Genomic DNA, 18,200 nt, shown 5'->3' with positions numbered 1-18,200 from the left:
CAACTGTCTGAAAATAAGGGATCTTAGGGGGAGAGAGGGAGGACGGGGGATAAACAGAAGGGGATAGAAAAACGAAGGGGGAGAAAGGGAGAGATGGAGAGAAGGAAAAAGAAAGAGGAGGAATGAGACACTAGCACAAGGTTACAGGGAGCTAGGAGGAGTGGAGGAGAGTGAGTGGAAATCAATGTTAGCCGGTGGGAGAGGCCTGTCTCCAATAAGCCCATACTTCATTTAGAATAACCAATAGGACAAATGACTCTGGGCTATCAATCTCTCTCTGCTGCCAGGCTGGCTGACGGCTGGGGAGGAAGCTACACTCTCCTCACTGTCCTTTAATGACGACACGCTCTCCTCTGGTCTCGCAATGATGACATGGACCTGATCCAAAGACGACCCCTGGGCTAGCAGCCTCCCCTTCTGCACATCTAAAGGAGTCAGATAGGTGTACTGGAAGTTATGTTAGGTGGAGCCGTCCACGGTTTTCTTCAGATCTGAAATTACCGAAGTGGTATTTCATAGGTGGGGTTATATTGATGCTGCACAACTACTAGTGCACACTCTTTTTCTCTCACACACACACACACACACAGACCAGTGTTGACACAAATGCACACAGGAAGGATCGATGTGAGGGGAGACACACACTGAGAGCTCATTGTGGAGGTCACACTGCATTAATGTTACTGTGATGGAGGTGAACTCCACTAGGACCCCCTCTCCTCCTCCCTAGGGACAGGCCTCTCCTGCCTGGGCACCAGCACACAAATGAGGCGCTCTCCCTGGAGGTCAGGGTTCAGCCTTGAAGTGATGATCTTACATGGTATCACGTTTATATTGTGTGGTGGTATTAGCCACAATACTATATTACATTTGATATTGTGGCTATTAGAATAATTTAAGGAAGAATGCTAGCTGCATATCGGGTTATCTTTGGTTTGTGCACGTGTGTACATGGGTGTATAGTGCACCTCTTCTCCCTCTCAGCCATGCAGTCCTGTTCATCACCAGCAGGGTGCAGCACTGCTACTCTACAAGCTGCCCTTACTAACGGAGGAAAACCTAACCACCTCAACACAACCCAATAGATTGATGGAAAGGAGGCTGGCAATAAATCAAGCAGAAAAGCAAATGTAGAAAAAGCTGTTCTTGTTTGTGTCTAAACAGGGGGAATAGAATAAATCTGCTCTATTTTTCACTCCGTTTGAAAGCAAATGTGATCGTATTTGTATGCATTGGTTGGTTAGAGACCTTCATTTTTAAAAGTGCACCTTGGGAATTTTAAGCTGTATGTTTACTTTGCTTCAATATAACATATTTATATATCCAATTTTATTTCCATTTGGTGATGACTGAAATGGAGTTAAATGCAAATATGCTTTTTGTCCTATTAGTCTTAAATTAATGAGGATGTTCAGTATTTTATCCCATAATTTTATTACTCGTAAAAATCATTATTTGATTATCACCTATAATACAAACAAATTGCAGCCCAAAGGGCTTTTATTTTTTATTATTCTGTTTTTACAGGGTTTGTGAGCTTTATTGTTGAATGTGCCATCAAATAATAACAGTAGTAGCAATGGTTATGAACATATCCAATAACACTGCTAACAATGTCTGTGATTGAGTGTGAGTCTTCTCTCTTCCCAATCCCCAACTCAGCATTAGTTAACACATCTGTATACTGTCCTTGTGAAGTGTTCTTTATCCCTTCATCTCCCCCACACCTCTATCTCCCTCTCTCTAGTGGTCATCAGTGTCCATATGGGCTGCAGTGTGACCACTCAGTGTCCGTATGGCGGTGTTCTGGGAAATGTACTGCTCTCTAATAGGGGTTAATAGCAGTACCCATCTGGCTGTAGCTGGTCTGATCTGACCACCCTGCTGAAGGACACTTGGTCTTGGACACTCATCTGACCACATGGCCAGTGAAGGCCAGTTAAGCTCATCTCAGTGTGGGGTTGCTGGGTGCATGCTGCTGCATTAATGGCTTTAACCAGCCAGGGCCTGTTAGTGTTGTCTACCAGGCAGCCGCTATATGTCGGACCAGTCATATGTTTACTTCAAATGTTTGCTTGAATGTTTTTCTGGAATTTTTGGTTGAGTATTCATATAATGTACTGGAAGTGCTGGAAAAGCTCTACATAAATCCAATCCAGTAACGTCTCTCGTACAGCCAGTCGGTTGTGGTGGGTGGCAGACTGATGCTTGTTCTTCCTGACCCAGCCTGAGGTTGAATGTAAAGGTGAAGCCCACTTAGTGTTTGCATGGTGGGGTGTTGGAGGTGTACTGGAGGCAGATGGCATCAGGGAGAGGCTCTTTCCACTGAGGAGAATCACACATAATTGGAGAGTGATGCTTAGCAGCAGTCTGCCGATCGATGCCAATCCCTCCTCTCTAAGTCCGGGGGTTATCGTTTGCTTTTCTTTTCATACGCTGCAATTAATCCAGTGTTTAGCCCCTCTCACGCCTGCCTGGGGAGAGCATGGGCATACCAATGACCTGGTTAGGACCACTATCACCCCTACTGTGTGTGTGTGTAGTTGGGATCACGTCTGGTTTGTAAATGGATGCTCCTCGGGACTTCACTGTGCTTCGTTACGTTTTTTTATTTTTATGATGTGTGGGGGGGGGGGGGTCACCTCAGTGTGTCGTCTCTAGTCTTCGGTGTGAAATCAGAACCAGGGAGAATCCTGCCCAGATGCCTACAGCTCAGCACTATAGGATCAAATGTTTCACCATACACCAACCAGACAGACCTGTACACGGAAGTAACACCCACAGAGAGACACTTAAAGCACACCAACCACTGACAAATCAAACATACTGTTTTCTGGCCTGAAGAGAGAGCGAGAGATAACCCCCCCCCATCCCTAAAATCCTTAAGGCACAGTGACCACACACCTCATGCAGCTTACGTGGAAAGAGGTTATAGCACAGGACACAGTGGCTGGGTAGGGCTTTTAAATGATTGTTTGTGCAGTTTTTTAAAACATATCTAAAGCTCTGTTTTTGGTAGCCGGACCTTTTAGATTGGCGTCGTTAGATTGGTATATTTGAAAAATGACATTTAGGCCTACACAATTGCTAAACGAGAAGAGAAAAGGAAAGAGTGGAGGGCTAGAATGAAAGAGTGGAGGGCTAGAATGAAAGAGTGGAGGGCTAGAATGAAAGAGTGGAGGGCTAGAATGAAAGAGTGGAGGGCTAGAATGAAAGTGTGGAGGGCTAGAATGAAAGTGTGGAGGGCTAGATTGAAAGCGTGGAGGGCTAGAATAAAAGAGTGGAGGGCTAGAATGAAAGAGTGGAGGGCTAGAATGAAAGAGTGGAGGGCTAGAATGAAAGAGTGGAGGGCTAGAATGAAAGAGTAGAGGGCTAGAATGAAAGAGTAGAGGGCTAGAATGAAAGAGTAGAGGGCTAGAATGAAAGAGTAGAGGGCTAGAATGAAAGAGTGGAGGGCTAGAATGAAGGAGAGAGGGATTAGTGGTGTTTTCAGTGGAGTGTGTCCTGTTGAAGTGGCTAATATTTTAATTAAGTCTGAGAGGACTGAGAGCTGCCTGATAAACTCCCTCTCCTCTGTTGATGGTAATTTAGCTGCTCCCGAGAGGCACAGCCAGACACACTGTTGTGTGTGTGTGTGCACATATGTGTGTCCTCCTCCCTATCCCATAAGGTGTGTCCTCCTCCCTATCCCATAGGGTGTTAGTTGGTGGTGGTGGTGTTTAGCTGTACCCAGAGACAGAGACATAGCCAGCCCAGTGGCCCCTGGTCCTGTCTGCAGGCCTGTTCCTAACATGCTCTGATCCTTCTCTATCTGCTGTGGGGGGCTCCTCTCCTCTTCACTGAGTTATTGTCAGGCCTGAGGGAGGGCTGCTTGTCAGTTCTAAGAGCGGATCTTTGTGGGGTATTTGTCAGGCCTAACCAGGGGTCCACGGGGGGCCTTTGTCCCAGGGATGTAGTGCTAAACGGAGGCAGATGGCTGGGTGGTGTCAGCCTGTCAGCCACGTGGGGCACCAGAGGGGACAGGGAAGAGGGAGAAGGGGGCCCAGCACAGGCCTGTCACCCTAAAGATTGGGTTGGGTCACCCCGGGTCAGGCACACTGCCTGGCTCTTGTTAGCACCCTCAATGGGCACCATGTGTGCCCCATTTTAGTCCCCCTGTCTGTGGGGCTGGTATCCTAGGAAACCGGGCTGCTGAGAATTCTCCTGGGGGAGGGAGGGTCCCCCCACACACACTCTATTGCTCTCTCTGGGGAAAGGGGGTGAATGTTTGATTGACAAAAGGAGTGTGTCTCCTCCTTAATGGCTTTTTAGTCAGCTGGATAATAGACTGGCTATCTCTCTGTCTCTCCCTCTCTCTGACACCCCCTCACTAATGCTGGGTAATTACATGATTTGTAGTGTTTGGGAATTGTATTAATGGAGGATTTATGAGGGCCTGCTTGGTGTGTGTTAAAGGAAAGTTTCAGCCATTTCAAATGTTATATTGTTTTTGTGCATCTGAGTGATGTTCTATCGATTCCCTGGGTAATTTCAGTTTTCATGTGTATCTGAATTATTGCCGTTCACGCAGGCAGAAATCTGGCCAATATGACGTAGCACCGTGATAAAGTCGCTCTCACTACACTAGAAGTTAATAGGAATATGACATTTAGATCGCAAAAACGTCTCATACATGTCAGATTTCAATACTGGCTGATGTCATAACTTGGAAGGATGTCTTGATCATAATGAGCCATTGATCATAATTTTGCGATATTCCTACCTCGAGAAATGCCTAACTTAACGGATGGTCTAGCACATTTTTCCTGTTTGTCTGCCACTTTAGTCCAGGGTGCATTGCATGGTGCAGTTGCCAGAGATATTATAGAAAGGAGATGGGAATCCAATGAAATAAGGAACATATAACACCCCACCCAGCAGACTTTCGACCAATCGCATTCACGTTGTCATGCTGTGTCACGTGATTGCTAAGCTAATTGCCACGCAATCCCTTCTCAAAGTCAGTGTATATGTCGAGAAATGTGTCTATTTTCCTCTAAAGTACATTATGTCACAATTCCAAAGCTATACGATACTACAGACAGCATGTTAATTATCACACATTTCGGAAAATATTTATGTTGTACTTCTTGTTGATTAAATTCATGCTAATATTGTGTTTTTTAGCTAGCACCCAATAGACTCACATTCACTCCTTGAAGGAGAGCGCTCCTTGTCACAGAATTGCCCAGAATGCACCACGCGGCCCATTGACGTAGCATCGGCAACTGCCTTGTTCAGGGGCAGAACGACCGATTTGTAGCTTGTCAGCTCCGGGATTCAATCTAGCAACCTTTCAGTTACTGGCCCAATGCTCTAACCACTAGGCTACCTGCAGTCCCAACATGGTGAGATTGTAGACTCCTAAATTGATAGTACAGTTTGTTTAGGCAATTTTACAGCTCACTAAACTCAGCAACAACAACAAAAAGTCCCTTTTTCAGGACAATGTCTTTCAAAGATAATTCGTAATAATCCAAATAACTTCACAGATCTTCATTATAAAGGGTTTAAACACTGTTTCCCATGCTTGTTCAATGAACCATAAACAATTAATGAACATGCACCAGTGGAACGGTCATTAAGAGACTAACAGCTTACAGACTAGGCAATTAAGGTCACAGTTATGAAAACATAGGACACTAAAAGAGGCCTTTCTACTGACTCTGAAAAACACAAAAAGAAATATGCCCAGGGTCCCTGCTCATCTGTGTGAACATGCCTTAGCCATGCTGCAAGGAGGCATGAGGACTGTAGATGTGGCCAGGGCAATAAATTGCAATGTCCGTACTGTGAGATGCCTAAGACAGAGACAGGACGGACAGCTGATCGTCCTCGCAGTGGCAGACCACGTGTAACAACACCTGCACAAGATCAGTACATCTGAACATCACACCTGCGGGACAGGTACAGGATGGTAACAACAACTGCCCGAGTTTCACCAGGAATTCACAATCCCTCCATCAGTGCTCAGACTGTCCGCAATAGGCTGAGAGAGTCTGGACTGAGGGCTTGTAGGCCTGTTGTAAGGCAGGTCCTCACCAGACATCACTGGCAACAACGTTGCCTATGGGCACAAACCCACCGTCGTTGGACCAGACAGGACTGGCAAAAGGTGCTCTTCACTGACGAGTCGCGGATTTGTTTCACCAGGGGTGATGGACGGATTCGTGTTTATCGTCAAAGGAATGAGCATTACACCGAGGCCTGTACTCTGGAGCGGGATCGATTTGGAGGTGGAGGGTCCGTCATGGTTTTGGGCGGTGTGTCACAGCATCATCGGACTGAGCTTGTTGTAATTGTAGGCAATCGCAACGCTGTGCATTACAGGGAAGACATCCTCCTCCCTCTTGTGGTACCCTTCCTGCAGGCTCATACTGACATTACCCTCCAGCATGACAATTCCACCAGCCATACTGCTCGTCCTGTGCGTGATTTCCTGCAAGACAGGAATGTCAGTGTTCTGCCATGGCCAGCGAAGAGCCCAGATCTCAATCCCATTGAGCACATCTGGGACCTGTTGGATCGGAGGGTGAGGGTTAGGGTCATTCCCCCCAGAAATGTCTGGGAACTTGCTGGTGCCTTGGTGGAAGAGTGGCAAATCTGGTGCAAGAACTGGCAAATCTGGTGCAGTCCATGAGGAGGAGATGCACTGCAGTACCTCTTGGAACTACCGCTCCCGGATCCGGGAGAATTGTCATCAACTGACACTAATTAGCATAACGCAACGGACCAAAAATATTACTAGAAAATATTCATATTCATGAAATCACAAGTGAAATATATTGAAACACAGCTTAGCCTTTTCAGATTTTGAAAGACAAGCATTTGTGTAAATGTATCGATAGCCTGGCATAGTATTATGCCTAGCTAGCAGCAGGCAGCTTGGTCACGAAAATCAGAAAAGGAATAAAATTAAATTGTTTACCTTTGATGAGCTTTGGATGTTTTCACTCACGAGACTCCCAGTTAGATAGCCAATGTTCCTTTTTTCCATAAAGATTATATTTGTAGCCGAAATAGCTCCATTTGTTCTTCACGTTTGGCTGAGAAATTGACCGGAAATTGCGGTCGTGACAGCGCTGAAAAATATTACAAATTACATCCATAATATCGACGGAAACATAGCAAACGTTTTTTATAATCAATCCTCATGGTGTTTTTCAAATATCTATTCGATAATATATCAACCGGGGAAGTTGGCTTCTTAGTAGGAGCGAGAGAAACAATGGCCGCATTTGTCTATTACGCACATATCACTCAGAGCCACCAGCTGACCACTGACGCAATGTTGTCGCTCACACTCATTTTTCAAAATAAAAGCCTGAAACTGTCTTGTGACACTAGACACATTAGGGAAGCCATAGAAAAAGGAATCTGGTTGATATCCCTTTCCATGCTCAATAGGGACGCATAGGAACGCAGAGGTTTCTAAATAAGAGTCACTTCCTGATTGGATTTTTCTTAGGCTTTCGCCTGCAATATCAGTTCTGTTATACTCACAGACAATATTTTTTACAGTTTTGGAAACTTTAGTGTTTTCTATCCTAAGCTGTCAATTCTATGCATATTCTATTATCTGGTCCTGAAAAATAGCCCGTTTACTGTGGGAACGTTATTTTTCCAAAAATGAAAATAGTGCCCCCAAATTTCAAGAGGTTAATGCAGCTGGTGGCCACACCAGATGCTGACTGTTACTTTTGATTTTGACTTCCCCCCCCCCCCCCCCCCCTTTGTTCAGGGACACATTTATTCAATTTCTGTTAGTCACATGTCTGTGGAACTTGATCAGTTTATGTCTCAGTTGTTGAATATTGTTATGTTCATACAAATATTTACGTATGTTAAGTTTGCTGAAAATAAATGCAGTTGACAGTGAGAGGACCTTTCTTTTTTTGCTGAGTTTAGCTCCGTTACATGCTGATATTGTCTTTGGTATTATTGTGTGTAGCTAGCCAGCCCATAGAAAGAGCATTGGATTGTGGATTTTGTAGTGGACTTGAGCAGCAACAGATTTCCACAACGATTTCCATGTTGCTACCAACCTTATTATAACGCCAAAATGCTACAGTTGTTCACAACTCGAATTTGATCCGATCTTCATCTAAGTCACAACAATAGACAAACATAGTGTGCTTAAACTAATAAAACACAAATGATGGTGTTATTCTTGTCTATATTGAATACATAATTTACTCATTCACAGTGTAGGTTGGAAAAAGTATGTGAACCCCTAGGCTAATGACTTCTCCAAAAGCTAATTGGAGTCAGCCAACCTGGAGTCCAATCAATGAGACGAGATTGGAGATGTTGGTTGGGGCTCCCTTGCCCTATAAAAAACACTCACAAAATTTGAGGTTGCTATTCACAAGAAGCATTGACTGATGTGAACCATGCCTCGAACAAAAGAGATTTCAGAAGACCTAAGATTAAGAGTTGTTGTTGACTTGCATAAAGATGGAAAGGGTTACAAAAGTATCTTGAAAAGCCTTGATCTTCATCCGTCCACGGTAAGACAAAATGTCTATAAATGGAGAAAGTTCAGCTCTGTTACTACTCTCCTTAGGAGTGGCCATCCTGCAAAGATGAATGCAAGAGCACAGCGCAGAATGCTCAGTGAGGTTAAGAAGAATTCTATAGTGTCAGCTAAAGACGGAAATCTCTGGAACATGCGAACATCTCTGTTGACGAGTCTACAATATGTAAAAAAAAAAATTACAAGATGGGTGTTCATGGGAGGACACCACGGAAGGAGCCACTGATGTCCAAAAAAAAAACATTGCTGCATGTCTGAAGTTTGCAAAAGTTCACCTGGATGTTCTTCAGCGCTACTGCCAAAATATTCTGTGGACAGATGAAACTACAGCTGAGTTGTTTGGAAGGAACACAACACTGTGTGGACACACCAACATCAAAACCTCATCCCAACTGTAAAGTATGGTGGAGGGAGCATCATGGTTTGGGGCTGCCTCGGCCTGGACAGTTTTCTATCATCGACGGACAAATGAATTCCCAAGTTTATCAAGACATTTTGCAGGAGAATTTTAGGCTGAAGTAAATCAACAGAAGTAAATCAACAACAGAATGGCTTCAACAGAAGAAAATACGCCTTCTGGAGTGGCCCAGTCAGAGTCCTGACCTCAACCCGATTTTAGATGCTGTGGCATGATCTCAAGAGCAGTTCACACCAGACATCCCAAGAATATTGCTGAAACAGTTTTGTAGAGAGGAATGGCCCAAAATTCCTCCTGACTGTTGTGCAGGTTTGATCCACAACTACAGAAAACGTTTGGTTGAGGTTATTGCTGCCAAAGGAGGGTCAACCAGTTATTAAATCCAAGGGTTCACATACTTTTTCCACCCTGCACTGTGAATGTTTACACTGTGTTCAATAAAGACATGAAAACCTATAATTGTTTGTGTGTTATTAGTTTAAGCAAACTGTGTTTGTGTATTGTTGTGACCCAGATGAAAATCAGATCAAATTTTATGACCAATTTATAATCCAGTTATTTCCAAAGGGTTCACATCATTTTTCTTGCCGCTGTATATCCAGTCAGTCCTGTAACCCTGTATCTTGTATCCAGTCAGACCTGTAACCCTGTATCTTGTATCCAGTCAGTCCTGTAACCCTGTATCTTGTATCCAGTCAGTCCTGTAACCCTGTATCCAGTCAGTCCTGTAACCCTGTATCCAGTCAGTCCTGTAACCCTGTATCTTGTATCCAGTCAGTCCTGTAACCCTGTATCTTGTATCCAGTCAGACCTGTAACCCTGTATCCAGTCAGACCTGTAACCCTGTATCTTGTATCCAGTCAGTCCTGTAACCCTGTATCTTGTATCCAGTCAGTCCTGTAACCCTGTATCCAGTCAGTCCTGTAACCCTGTATCCAGTCAGACCTGTAACCCTGTATCTTGTATCCAGTCAGTCCTGTAACCCTGTATCTTGTATCCAGTCAGTCCTGTAACCCTGTCTCTTGTATCCAGTCAGACCTGTAACCCTGTATCTTGTATCCAGTCAGTCCTGTAACCCTGTACCTTGTATCCAGTCAGACCTGTAACCCTGTATCTTGTATCCAGTCAGACCTGTAACCCTGTATCTTGTATCCAGTCAGTCCTGTAACCCAGTATCCTGTTGGTGCTGTAACCCAGTCTTGTATATCCTGTTCCCTGTAGGTTTGCTGGTAAGACGGCCAATAGTGGAGCTGTGGTGCTGGTGACGGTGGAGCTGAGGGGGGAGTCTACAGCCCTGATCACCATCAACACAGAGAAGAGTGTCATGGGCTCCATGCTGCTCCGAGACCTTAAACTGGCCCTGGCCCAGGCCTAGAGTCTACAGCGCCCCCTAGCCCTAGTCCTCCAACACAGGGAGAAATGCACAGCTGCCATGGAGAGGTCTCATACACATGCATGCATGCAAAAACACACATACACAACATTTATTTCTGTCTCCCAATCTCAATTCTTCTTCCTCTCTTTCATTCTCTGTCACGCAAATACACACTTACATGCAGGCAAATAGATTGATATGGTTTCTCTCATGCTTAAACATCCTCTCATACGGTACACACTCATACACACACCTCATCATATTTTTTTACACTGTGACAGTCTATTGTCAGCAATGAGCATCAATGTTCATTTCAACAGGACTCTTGTTTCTCCCTAGACCGGAGACTCTGTGTCTCCCTAGACCGGAGACTCTGTGTCTCCCCAGACCGGAGACTCTGTGTCTCCCCAGACCGGAGACTCTGTGTCTCCCCAGACCGGAGACTCTGTGTCTCCCCAGACCGGAGACTCTGTGTCTCCCCAGACCGGAGACTCTGTGTCTCCCCAGACCGGAGACTCTGTGTCTCCCCAGACCGGAGACTCTGTGTCTCCCCAGACCAGGTAACCAAAAATGTGTTCATCATTCAATGAGGTCTGTATCACTTTTGGTGAAAAGAACTGAATATATATTAAAACTGTAACGTGAACTATGGTTGTTGACGGTTGTTTTGAATGAGTCTCTCTTGATTGTGGTACTTTGTGTGTTTGGTTAGTGTGTCGGGTTGTTTTCCAGTGTGTTTGTGGGTAGGGTTGTGGTGCAGTGTGACTAACTGGGTCTTGGGTTCGGTGCGTTGGCTAGGATGCAATGTTGGGTTGGGTTAGGATGCGTTGTGTTGGGTTAGGGTGCTGTGTTTTGTGTCTGGCTGTGTTAGAGTATAGTGTGTTTGTGTGTTGGGTGCAGTGTTTGTGTTGTGGTTTGTCTGGCTGTGTTTTCCAGCTCATAAGCGAGGTGTCTCTGAGGGCTATAGAGAACACCTGTTAGATCATCCATCACCTCTCCCTACGCACATACTCCCCCTGCCAGCTGTTCATCACACACACACACCGACAGGCCATAGACAATCACTACAACAGACCGCAAAACATTTTTTCACACCCACTTCTTCTGCCATTTTCCCCTCTCAGACACACACAGCGAGAGCTGCAACTGGCAGTGTATAGAAACGGCTTTATCTGCCATTATGACACAAGCCGTTAAGGCCTACTGCAGCTGTAACTTACAGCTCCGTCTGATCCACACACACACACAAATCTGGAGCTTTTACACTCTCGGCTTGACGTTTTTATGTCCCATTTAGAGAAGGAATGGCCTGATGCTAAATCAGACTTTACTCAACACAGACGTGCTGGCCTGATGCTTCATACTTGTAGCTATACTTGTAGCTTACTGGGCTGAACTGAAGTCATGTATGTTTGCATTAGATATTGTTTCCACTATGGAGATTGGTTCGGTGTTGTTGTAATGAATATGTACGGTATCTTAGATGCTTTCTTTCATGTTCCAGTTAGCATTAGGGAAAGGGGGATACCTAGTCAGTTGTAAAACTGAATGCCTTCAACTGAAATGTGTCTTCTGCATTTAACCCAACCCCTCTTAATCAGAGAGGTGCTGGGGGCTGCCATAATCAACATCCACGTCTTCGGTGCCCGGGGAACAGTGGGTTAACTGCCTTGCTTGGGCAGAACGCAGATTTCTACCTGCTCAGGGATTCGATCCAGCAAAGACCTTACGTCTGTTTTGGCAACACTAAGTCAACATCCAACAGACTGTACATTTTACTAGATTGGCATTTTCCATTACAACACAAATCAGGAAATACGTGAGAGCGGACAATTATCATTTGATAACAACAAACAAAGGTGGTACCAACAGCATGTTCATTTAAATATTCTGAGTGGCTGAGTGACCTGATTCTCTGGATGCCTCTCCCCAATAGCTAAACAACCATACCTTCTGTGCATGTGCTACTTTATTGTGAAAGGTATGTTGTACAAACCTCTTAGTCTGCTGTTACTTTAAAGAACATGATGATCAACATGTTGTACAACGGTCCGCGAGTGAAACTCTGAAATGAACACTTATTTCATAGTAGACACTAGATGCAGTTCTAATAAACAGTGTTTTCTGTTTTCTTCCTACAAATATGGCTCTATCTTTTGAATGGTTTATTAAGCTACAACATATTATGACCCCATCACTGAAAAGATAAGACTCTCAGGAACACCTGTGTCTTCTGTTTCCCTCTACAATGACCACAAGCTGTTCAAGACTCATTAGAACAGAGTGGACAGGACCAGCCACTAAATCAGAGGGGGAAAAGAACCTCATCAATGATGACACTGAAGATCATACAAAATGATTGCCTGATGATCTTCTGAACATCCCAATACCTTTCTGATGCATTTCAGTTACTTCCAACCATACTTCCTTCAGATTGAATACTGTCAAAAGTACTGTCAGGCTGATTTTGTAATAGCTCCAATTAAAGAAGTAAACATTGGCCGTTGATTACATAATGTTTTGTTACATGGTGTTGTGGTTTTATTTTTTTGCCAAATGGGGTCGCACGTCAAAGTTACTGTTAACGACATCATCAACATGTTGGACAAACGTCTTTGTCTGTAACTATAATGACGTTGTAATACAGAACACAAGCAGGACACAGACAGGCAGTCTAAGTAGCAATTTAATGTTCTTAATTATTTCATATTCATTTGATTTATTTTCCTCTCAATAAAACAAAAGTTTATTTTTGGTGATTGGCAAAATTGAAGCATGATAGCAGACATATCTTAGATAGTTATGTTGATAAGGTTTTCATCTGACTAGCTACCTGATCTGACTGATTAAAGGAACGGAAACATTACAGTGCTTATTATACCAGACGTTGGTGGTTGTTTTTTGCTCCTCCTTGATGTGATCATCACATCACCACGGCAACAGCTCCACATCTATCTCAAAGTTCAGTCATCTTCCTAATTTGATGTAGGCAGCGGCTAAGTTGTGTGAATGGAAACAATACGAAGAACAACTAAACTGGGCCTTCTTGGTCTTGTATTCAATGTCTTTGACTGGATAAGAAACTGTAGAAAGGCTGATGTAGACAAACTAAGAAGCACACACACACACACCCACACCCACTAGTCTACTCTCCCTGCATGTGTGATCCATCTCCCAGGTTGGCACCTACTATAATGGGCTGGGGGTGAGGGGCCTGCCTCTCTCCCTCTCCCCTCTGTGGTGACAGCTTGATTTCGTGCTCGCTCTCTCAGGGCGACATGATGGGCCTGTTAATATGGACTTTTCATGGTGTCTGTCTGAGAATAGGAGAGAGGGACATGAGGGAGGGAAAAAGAAGGTCCCAGTTAAGGACACGCCTGTCTTATTGCCAAAGGGAGGGATGGGGTAGAAAGGGGGATAGGAGGGATAGAGAGGGTCCCAGACAGACACTAAAGGAAACTGCTGTCTGACCTGAGCAGATAAGGCACTTCTCATTAACCACAGTGTCTCCCTGTGCACAGATGTGCAGACATATACACACACACACACATTACATTTCAAAGACACCTTCCCTAGCGAGCTTGCACTCTCTAACACACCTTTGAATATCAGTAATATACGGTATAATATAGGGCTATATTACCAGAAAAAGATGAAGCCTATACCTGAACTGAAAGGTGACGTTTCAACCTTTTAGGTCTTCATCCGTACACTAACAGGAACTGTAGACCTTTAATCCAGACTCCTTCCTCACAATCAGGGCCTTTAATCCAGACTCCTTCCTCACAGTCAGGGCCTTTAATCCAGACTCCTTCCTCACAGTCAGGGCCTTTAATCCAGACTCCTTCCTCACAGTCAGGGCCTTTAATCCAGACTCCTTCCTCACAGTCAGGGCCTTTAATCCAGACTCCTTCCTCACAGTCAGGGCCTTTAATCCAGACTCCTTCCTCACAGTCAGGGTCTCTATTCCAGACTCCTTCCACAGTCAGACCTCCTGCTCTTAATTCCTCAGCAACTTCAAGGTTTTTCCATCTCTCCCACCACTTATTTTACCTGTACATGCAAACATGTATTACAGCAGATGTATTTGCAGATGTACATTGTCTCTCCACATTGATTACCCTCCAATATGATAACAAATCAAAATAAATACTTGCAAACAAAAACTCACATGTTCAGTCAATGCAGAGACCATTTACAAACCATAATACTTAAACGTTGATTTTATTCATTTGTGAGATAAAGTGGAACAGAATAGGGTTTGATGAATACTATGTTTTGGAGGGAAGTGGAAAGTGTCATATCCACCCCAAATACAATCTTCTCCCCCAAACCCATCTCTGTCTGTCACCAGGGGACCCCTGGGGATGGTGATTGTGGTGATTAGGCTTAAATTGATGCTTCACAGCTATTGTGTGACTCTCCTTTATTGTAATTAGATTTTTTTCTGAGCTGAAGTTTCTTTTAAATGCTGCTCTGAAGCATGGAGACTAATGAACTACATCTTCCCACTCAGAAATGTTCAATCGAGTCTTCGTTAGGACGACACACACATTCAGGCTTTCAGTACATTAGATTTTTCACTTTACTCTTTTCTGGCTTCACATGTGTATCTATCTGCTGTGTGCAGACTGAAGTAGGGGAAGAAAATGTTCTGTTGAGATGGGGGGGTGGAATGCGTGCATTTGTACCTGTGAGCGTACACACTAATAGAAATGTCCATAGTGATAGAGTAACCCAGTCTCATGAGATATACATTTACTTTAAATGTATTTGCCAAGTACTTGCATTTTAACTTTTTTGCAGTAAAACATTCCACTACAACGTTTTCAAAACCTATTTTATATATTTTATAATCGATTTATAAACCCTTTATAAAGTATACTTTCATGTAAAGTGTTAGCAAACCAAGTAATTTGAGGAGCGGCATGCAGCCAGGTGCATTTTGCCTCTCCTCTCTTCTGTGCTCTCCAAGTGAACGCACAATGGAAACATAGAATGCCTTTATGATGGCTCTCTGTAAGAAACCACCCTCTCCACCCTCCCCAGTTCTTAATTAGTGTTTGATTGCGCTGTAAAAACCAGCGGAGTGCATTAAAGAGTGATCAACGCAGTCCAAACGGAGATTGGCTTCATTAACGAGGATGAGGGGATAAAAAGATTTAGTGTGTTGATTCAAGCCGAGGTAAACACATTTTGCGCCCCACCTACACAAGCACTTTATTTACCTTGATCATCATTTATCTGAAAGTAGTGAGGAGCTAGGCATGAGGCCCCTGACAGGTTCAAATGTGTTAATGTAAGGTAATAAGTTAAAAGGGGTGAGAGGAAGGTGAGTGGCGTTAAAGTGCTTGACTGTCCTATTCAGTAGCAATTTGGGCCCATAAATGCTTGCACTAAAACAGACTCAGTCTGAAATAGTGGAGTATTAGCCACACAAAAGACGCATAAACCTCTATGATTCACACTCACAAAGCCCCTGGCAGCCCTCCTCTCCAGGCAGGCCCCTAATGAAGACCTGTATTTCACAGGGCCTACACAATAAAGCATAGTGGAGTGGAGTGCTCAGGGCTGGTACCCTTCCTGGCCTATACAAGCACTTTGCATTTGCCTCTTCCTCCCTCTCCAGCCGCGACTGTAAAAGTCAGTGGAGAAAAGGAGAACACACAGCCAGGCAATATCTATTTGGGTTGATCCACCATGTAGCTTTTTAAATTAGGGGTCTCATTGACAGACCATTAGGGTTGAAAAGGTTCTGAGCTGAGATACATGTGTTTGTCTAAAAGCATGAAAAGATGCAAAGTGGGTACAAAAGGTAAATAATGCTTTCTCATTTGCACCAAATGAAAAAGGAAATGGTCTGTTTTTAAATTAAAAACGTTTCCACAAATGAAATGTGTTGTTTTAGGGCCCATGTTAAATCAGTGTATTTTATTTTTGTGAACTGAGAAGACTGTACATAACATGGTTGGCAGCAGCAAAGCAGTGAGGTCTCCTCAATCCATGGACCCTTCACATGTTTGCATTAAATGTTTTAACATGTTTCTTCACCAAATGTTGGTTGTCTTATAGAGTGAATTGATCATTATATAGGCCCAAGTCCAACAAGACAAGAAATGAGGGATACATATGTTTTCCATTCAATATTAATTGTGTAAAGATAAATGTTGGTCAATATGACAAGAGCATTTGACATTTGGAGTCAGTGACTCTGAATGGTGAGGAGATTACTAGAATTTGTATTGAGAACAAACAATTAGCCTACTGTAATTTATATTGGGAACAACCAGCTCAAACTGTGTAAAACCCATTCCAGGCACAACCACACACCAACATCGCTAGATCAGAATGTTTGACAAATTGTCTATTTGTGTGTGTGAACTTAGAACCGATCCAGCGGGGGACTATGCCAATAGCGTGTCGATGGAGAACTCCCATTTTAGCGTTTGGAGATTATGTCACGGGAGTGCGCGTGGAGTCATTAATATACCTCATCCCTGCTCCCTCTCTTTTCAGAGGCCTCCCGTCCGAGTGCCTCGCTCCATGCATGCGCTCTCATCTGAATGCTAATTTCCTATTTAAAATCCTCCCTCATGCGCGTAGATGGGGTGTGTGGAGGGGGACTGAATGTTTCTTCTAAAAACCACAGATGTAGAGTATCAAACCCTCGCTGCTGCTGGCTGCTTCTCCTCGCGCTTGTTCGCATTCAGGCCCAATTAATTAACCCACGGGCCTTGTGGGGCGGGCAGGTATACTCCTGCAGTGGCCACAGGCGGTGGACTCGCTCGCGCTCTCAGATTTAAATGCGCATCTCATTTTCATGATGATGAGCATGCAAGCACCGCACAGACTGCCACTTTGTTTGGAGAGAGAGAAAAAAATGACAGTTTTGATACCCCTCCAAACCTCCATGTCCACCCCTTAATCCCCTTGAGGTCCCTGGCCTGCGGTTTAGAGGTTCTCAGAGGCGGCTCTTGGGCCAGTCCAGTCGATCTGCAGTTTTGAGAAATAAAAAGCTTTTTAAAGGGTTGTATTGTTCTCTCCACGTACCCGCCTGGCTCTCCATGGAACGGCTCAAATAGAAAGTGACTGGCCTTTAATTGGAGTGGTCGGTAAGCAGTTGTCATATGGAAATATTTGAATAGAGATTATGTGCTGTACTTCACTCAAATCCACTCCGTTTAGAGAGTTAGAAGTAACCTATTGGAAGGGCGGCGGCGAAGCCATTGGGGCTTATAAAAATGGACTATATTCATACAATTAATACTTTAACGAGCTCAGGAACAGGCTGGTTAACATTTGAAAGGAGTTCGGGGCACTTCGGTAGAGACTGTGTCGTGTGGTGAAAGACAGATGTGTCTAAATACCGGGGATTACTCGCCTAATAGTTGTAAACTTGTCACTCTTCACGCTCTCCTATTCTATTCTAGACTAGACCTGTGACCAAATCACTCCAAGGCCTAAATGGACTACTATAAAATAAACAGTATGCTTTAGCCTTCTATTTGAAAATGTGTTACTAATCGTCAATGTCATTTAGTTTTTGATTGAAAATTATTTCAACCAATCGACGACTAGGAATAGCCGAAACAGCCAGGCAGTGCTGTAGTTATACGGCATCCCTAATCATGTCGTTTCCAATTGTGTGATTTATGTGGGTTCCCTAAATGTAGGCTATGATTAGGGGGCTTGGTGATGGCGAGGCGCTGCGTGCAGTTTGGATGACTCCAAGAGGCGGTGGAGTAAATGGGCGTTTTATTTATCGCAGTGCCAGGGCCCCCCTTAGCGGAAGAGCGCTCTCCCAAATTGAAATATAGCGGAGTTTACTCTCC

At 44.1% G+C, this 18,200-nt stretch overlaps 1 protein-coding gene across 5 annotated transcripts in view; it reads left to right on the top strand.

Annotated features, from left to right (window-relative positions):
- ap3b1a (adaptor related protein complex 3 subunit beta 1a) overlaps positions 1 to 12,884 on the top strand; it is a 95,555-nt gene extending 82,671 nt beyond the window's left edge. For all 5 annotated transcript variants that reach the window (XM_031802369.1, XM_020458212.2, XM_020458211.2 and 2 more), the window contains exon 27: positions 10,215 to 12,884. In XM_031802369.1, coding sequence (XP_031658229.1) covers positions 10,215 to 10,368 — 154 coding nt within the window. In that variant the 3' untranslated portion in view covers positions 10,369 to 12,884. The remainder of the gene's footprint in view (positions 1 to 10,214) is intronic.
- The last annotated feature ends 5,316 nt before the right edge of the window (positions 12,885 to 18,200 follow it).

This window comes from Oncorhynchus kisutch, linkage group LG23 (genome assembly GCF_002021735.2).
Source record: "Oncorhynchus kisutch isolate 150728-3 linkage group LG23, Okis_V2, whole genome shotgun sequence".
NCBI classification, from domain to species: domain Eukaryota; kingdom Metazoa; phylum Chordata; class Actinopteri; order Salmoniformes; family Salmonidae; genus Oncorhynchus; species Oncorhynchus kisutch.
The sequence above is the reverse complement of the archived record's forward strand: the minus strand, read 5'-3'. Positions and strand labels throughout refer to the sequence as shown.